The sequence below is a fragment of the Dendroctonus ponderosae genome, unplaced genomic scaffold (genome assembly GCF_020466585.1).
Source record: "Dendroctonus ponderosae isolate FM_Combo_2020 unplaced genomic scaffold, Dpon_F_20191213v2 Dpon_F_20191213_1, whole genome shotgun sequence".
Lineage (NCBI taxonomy): Eukaryota > Metazoa > Arthropoda > Insecta > Coleoptera > Curculionidae > Dendroctonus > Dendroctonus ponderosae.
In genome coordinates, this window is record NW_026017110.1 from 27,044,860 (window position 1) to 27,049,811 (window position 4,952).

Below are 4,952 nucleotides of genomic sequence, written 5' to 3' on the forward strand. Positions count from 1 at the left end.
GTGTAAAAATCATATTTCTTTATGTACCTGTATATCTTTCGTTATCTCTGTATGTTCAAATTTGTTTTGAAATCTTGTGTTTTCAAGGCCGGGGGCATGTTTGCGCCCATCCTTATCCAAAACGCCTTTGTTACGTGGTTCAGGCTTTACTTTGTAAATCCGTCAGACGGCCCTTAACCACTACTCTTCTGGCGGATCTGAAGCCTGAATCCGTAAGAGCGCACTCATTCGAAAGTTCTAGAACCATAAAGTTTAGTTTACTGTCCTTGTAACGTTTTATTCCAATCCTGTGAAGAAACTTGCAAGTGTTCTAAGAAAATAGATACAGTCCACTCCAGCGAAATACACTTCAGCGTAAACGACAACCGACCGCAAATATTGGGTTAAAAAGGGTTGCAAGCGCGCACAGAATGGGTGAAAGTATAAGATTTTGTTCGAAGTTGAAGGAAGTTGTTCGAAAGGATGTCACATTATTGGGACAATAGTTTGTGCGCGATTTCCAACTGTTGAACATGATTTAAACTTTAAATGATCAAAAAAAGTGCGAACAAGCTTTTTGAGCATAACTTTTACACCGTTAATGCAAATGAAAAAAGTTTTATACTTTTTGCAAGTATGGAAAATACAAGATGAGACAAACGAAATTAAAACCGGTCCGCTTGTGTACTCAAAAAACAAAAAAACGGCGGTTCTAACGTTTTTCTCGAAAAATTCTTGATTTTCAAGTTAACGTTTAAACAATTTGCCCTTCAGTAAGTAATCAACTTTTTCTTTATTGTTCAAAGCAGTCTAACTTTACGAGTAACATAAACTCTCAGAGAAGTCTCTACAACGTCTAAAAAAAGTATTTAAACTCTGCAACAGGCTTTTTCAATCAGTCAGACTGCTAAGCTTTTAACTAACCATTTTTTAAATTTAAAATGAAGTTTTCTTACGAATTTTTTTAACTTTCAAATTTTTAATCCATAACAACATGTCGGAAAAGCAAACAAAAAAAAGGAAGGTTGCGGGCATTTTCAGGAAAAGTGAAAATTTTATAATTTTTCTCTTTCATTAAAGATAAAGCTGTATCCTTAATATGCTCAGAGACTGTGTCGACATTAAAAGAAAATAACATGAAAAGGCCAAACGATACAAAACATGAACAATAAAAAACTTAAGAGGACAACTTCGGATGGATGACTTTAATCAAAATGGAGAAAAACTTAAGAAAACAAGCAGATAGTTTTTAAAAATCAAGCCATATTAGCAAAAACGGCAGTAAAGGCTAGTTTTGATGTTAATTAAATACTGGCCAAAAAATTAAACCCTTTGCGGATGGAGAGATGATAAAAGAATATCTGACTGCGATTGCAGCAATAGCATCTCCTGATAAAATCAATATAATTTCAAACATTGGTTTATCAAGATTCACCATTACAAGAAGAACTGAAGGCTTGTCCGAGAAACTCTACTTTCTCTATGCTGCAGACTAGTTTTGCAATTTTACGACTTCCGGGGACCGATTTTGGCCGATAGGCCCATATGTGCGTTAACGACAACTAATTTATTTTCAAACCTATTTCTCAATAATTCCAGCGCTTCTTTATAATTTTCATTGGTTAACGGTAAGTTATTATTTAAATTTGACCGACCGACCACCGACAAAGCAGCTTTTAAATATAGAAACTTTTGCACATCATTCAAGAATGAATGAGTATCAATTATTGCTGAAAACAAGTCAATAAAAGCTAGCCAATCTTCGACTTTACCGGAAAACGTGGGAATATTTACACTTGGCAACCTCGCATTACTCAGCGGCATTACCGCAGCTGACTCCAAATGAGTAGAAACATGTTTTGGAAATTCAATTAGAGATTGGCTCATTTGCCTAATTTTCGCTTTGATTTTAGATAATAAAGACAAGTATTTAGTCTCCACCTCATCTCTATCTGTCTCTTCGCTCTCATCCATTAATTCTATATTATATTGAATTTTGCAATAATTTTCGTAAGCTTTCTCTAAAAATACTTCCCTAGTTTCATATTCGCTAACATCAATGTTTGGTACAACTTCATTATTCGTAACAAAAGTGTTTACCCTCGTTATAGAGCTTTTAACAATCGATCTCTGTTTCTTTAGAGTCTCCATCATAAGACCTTAACATAATTTTCTCACCAGAATACAACTAAAATACTTTAATCTACTTTTCATAGTTCACTGAATAAAGATGATTAATGACCCCAATTAATGTCATGTTTCCTTGGCAATTTGTGTCAATGAATTTCAACAACAAATGTATCTGCTTTCTAGCCCCAATGTATTGAAAGATCTGACCTTAGGCTTCGTCGATCTGTCGATGCTTTCCAACACGTTCTTTCAGCAACCCATATCCATTATTCCAAAGATCCAAACACCATATTGCTGGATATCCGGCTCCCAAGGACCAAATTTTGGTTAATGTTTAAGTGGACTGTATTTTTGTATTATTTTCTTCTTCGTGCGCGTCCCTATCTGAGATGGCACTCCCAACACCGACTTAAGTATATGATTGCACCCAACCGACGAATTAAAACCCGATTGTCGGCAAAATTAAAATGTATATTGCTCAGAACGTTATTTCGTTAGTTCGTATTAGTTACTTGAAACAAATACAACTTAAAATAAAAAACTAATTGTCACATCGCCCCATAGACTAAGTTATGTGGTTGGCAGGAGAGACAAATAGATCTCATTTCCCAACAATCAGTGCGTTGTTTTGTACGCAACTGGAGATTCATTTGTGCTATCAATAATATAATATTGTCCTAATAGTAGAGGGCTATACAATTAATAAGTCATTCTGCATATCCATTAACATCAAGAAGTGTTTTCATAGATAAATCGAATGGTGCAAGTACCAAACTGTCCACTTAAGCATCAAACTAGACTATTATTTTAAAGTGTTAGCTTTTATAAAATGTTTGTGAACTAAACCCAACTGCAATCGATTATTCTATTTCAGATAAACACTTGTACACACGTATAATAGAGCATCCCATAAACGTCATTTTGTCATTTTTGTGCTTATGTGCGTGCAATTTTCGGGAAAGTTTTTTCAGGAGACGATCAAGATATTCTTGATATAATAGACTATGGATTTCCTCGAAAGATCTATCAAAGAAGAAATTATTTTGAAGAATTCGATGATTTAACTTTTTTTAGACGCTTTTGTTTAACGAAAAAGACAGTATTGCATTTACTGCAATTAACAGGCACATTTGGAATATAATACCGATTTGTAAGTAGTATAAAAAGAAAAATGAAATACCCAACTAGTTTTACTATCAAATAGTTTGTTAATTTTATTTTAGAAATAATAGTGTAGCACCTATAAACCAACTATTAACTGCACTTAGATATTATGCTAGTGCAGGTCATTTAGATACAGTAGCAGACTTTATTGGAATGGATAAATCCACATCTTCGCGAATTGTTGCGAAAGTAAGCCGTGCGATTGCAAGTATTTACCCTAGATTTGTGAAGATGCCTAACCAAGAAAATTTGATATGTTTACAGGCTGATTTTTGTCATATTGCCTCTTTTCCTCGTGTCATAGCTTGTGTTGATGGAACGCACGTACGCATACAGTCTCCCGGTTAGTCAAATTAGTAACATTTTTGACCCTTTTAACTTGTCAGCCTGCAGTTCAGATCTCCCGTTATTAGATGTTGTAGCTAGATGGCTAGGATCAGCAAATAATAGCACCATTTTTAACAATTCGAGATTGAGGCGAAGATTTGAAAACCAAGAGTTTCCAAATTGTATTTTATTAGGTATTCTCAACGTATCCAGAATATTTAGTTTATTATGAAAGTGTAATACTAAAATACTACAGAAATTATACTCTCTTGCCTCTAATCTTGGGAGTTCAGAAACTCGTCACTCATTTTTAGTACGGCTTATGCATATTTTAAGGGAGAACATTTTCTTACCTTAGACAATTTCTTATTTAAAATAATTACAAATACAGTGAGTTAACCTTAGCAATTAACATTATCAAATTATCTTTATGACTAAAAAAACTCGTGCGTATCCAAATTGCAAAAATATTTTATTTATTTTTTTTATTACAGGTGACAGTGGCTATGGTCTTAGATCCTATTTGTTAACTCCTTTAGTTAATCCTGCAACAAGAGCCGAAAGGCTATACAATGAGTCCCATATCCGAACAAGAAACGTGATCGAAAGATGTTTTGGAGTTTGGAAAAGAAGGTTTCCTGTTTTGGCGTATGGCTTGCTGCAAATCTGCTACTTCTAGCCGCTTCTCAAGCAGTTGGTCATATTTTTCTGCTATTTCAGTCCTTGTTAGGGCTTTAATTTGCTTGCTTTTGAACATATTTATTTCAGACAAGTTTTACAATACTTCTTACTGCTACTTATTCTACGGATTCTTAATGCTAACATCTTGTGATTTTAAGTGACATCGTATGTCTTGTTCTAACCTAAGCCTAAGCCTAACCTAACACATCCTCTAATGCTTCCTAAGTTAACTTAAAGTTAGCCCATGGTCCTCGTTGTGGTGCAGGAACTGATTGTCGCTGGTGGTCCACGTCTGCTTCTTAGACTGTGTCCGCAGGGAGAGGTCTGCGGTCACAGTTGACCTTCTTGGTGCAAGAAACCCTGACGGTGGGATTCTTGCTTCGCCGGATCCTATCCAGGAACCCTGACGTTAGGTTCCGGATGTGGTCCAGCAGGTCCTCTGTATCCAGGTCTCGTCGCAGGGTAGGGTTTCTGACGAAGTATGGGGCCTTTATCACTATCCTCAGTATTTTATTCTGGAATACTGCCAGTTTCTGCTTTTGCGAGGTGCTGGCTACGGACCACGCAGGAAATCTATAGGTCAGCACCGGGCGTATCAATTGCTTGTAAACGCTGGCCTTAGTTCGTAGGCAGAGCTTACCTGACAGCAGAGGATAGCAGGCATGAAGCAG

The 4,952-nt window shown here is 35.9% G+C and overlaps 1 protein-coding gene across 4 annotated transcripts in view; it reads right to left on the reverse strand.

The window, feature by feature from the left end:
* Positions 1 to 4,952, reverse strand: part of LOC125502505 (transcriptional regulator ATRX-like) — an 11,137-nt gene that overhangs the window by 1,877 nt on the left and 4,308 nt on the right. Inside the window, exon 4 of one of the 4 annotated variants that reach the window (XM_048660869.1) lies at positions 7 to 237. The exons of the other annotated variants lie outside the window; for them this stretch is intronic. Within the exon in view, the coding sequence (XP_048516826.1) occupies positions 225 to 237 (13 nt within the window). The 3' untranslated portion in view covers positions 7 to 224. Of the gene's footprint in view, positions 1 to 6; positions 238 to 4,952 lie in introns of those variants that run through there. 4 annotated transcript variants of the gene reach the window in all.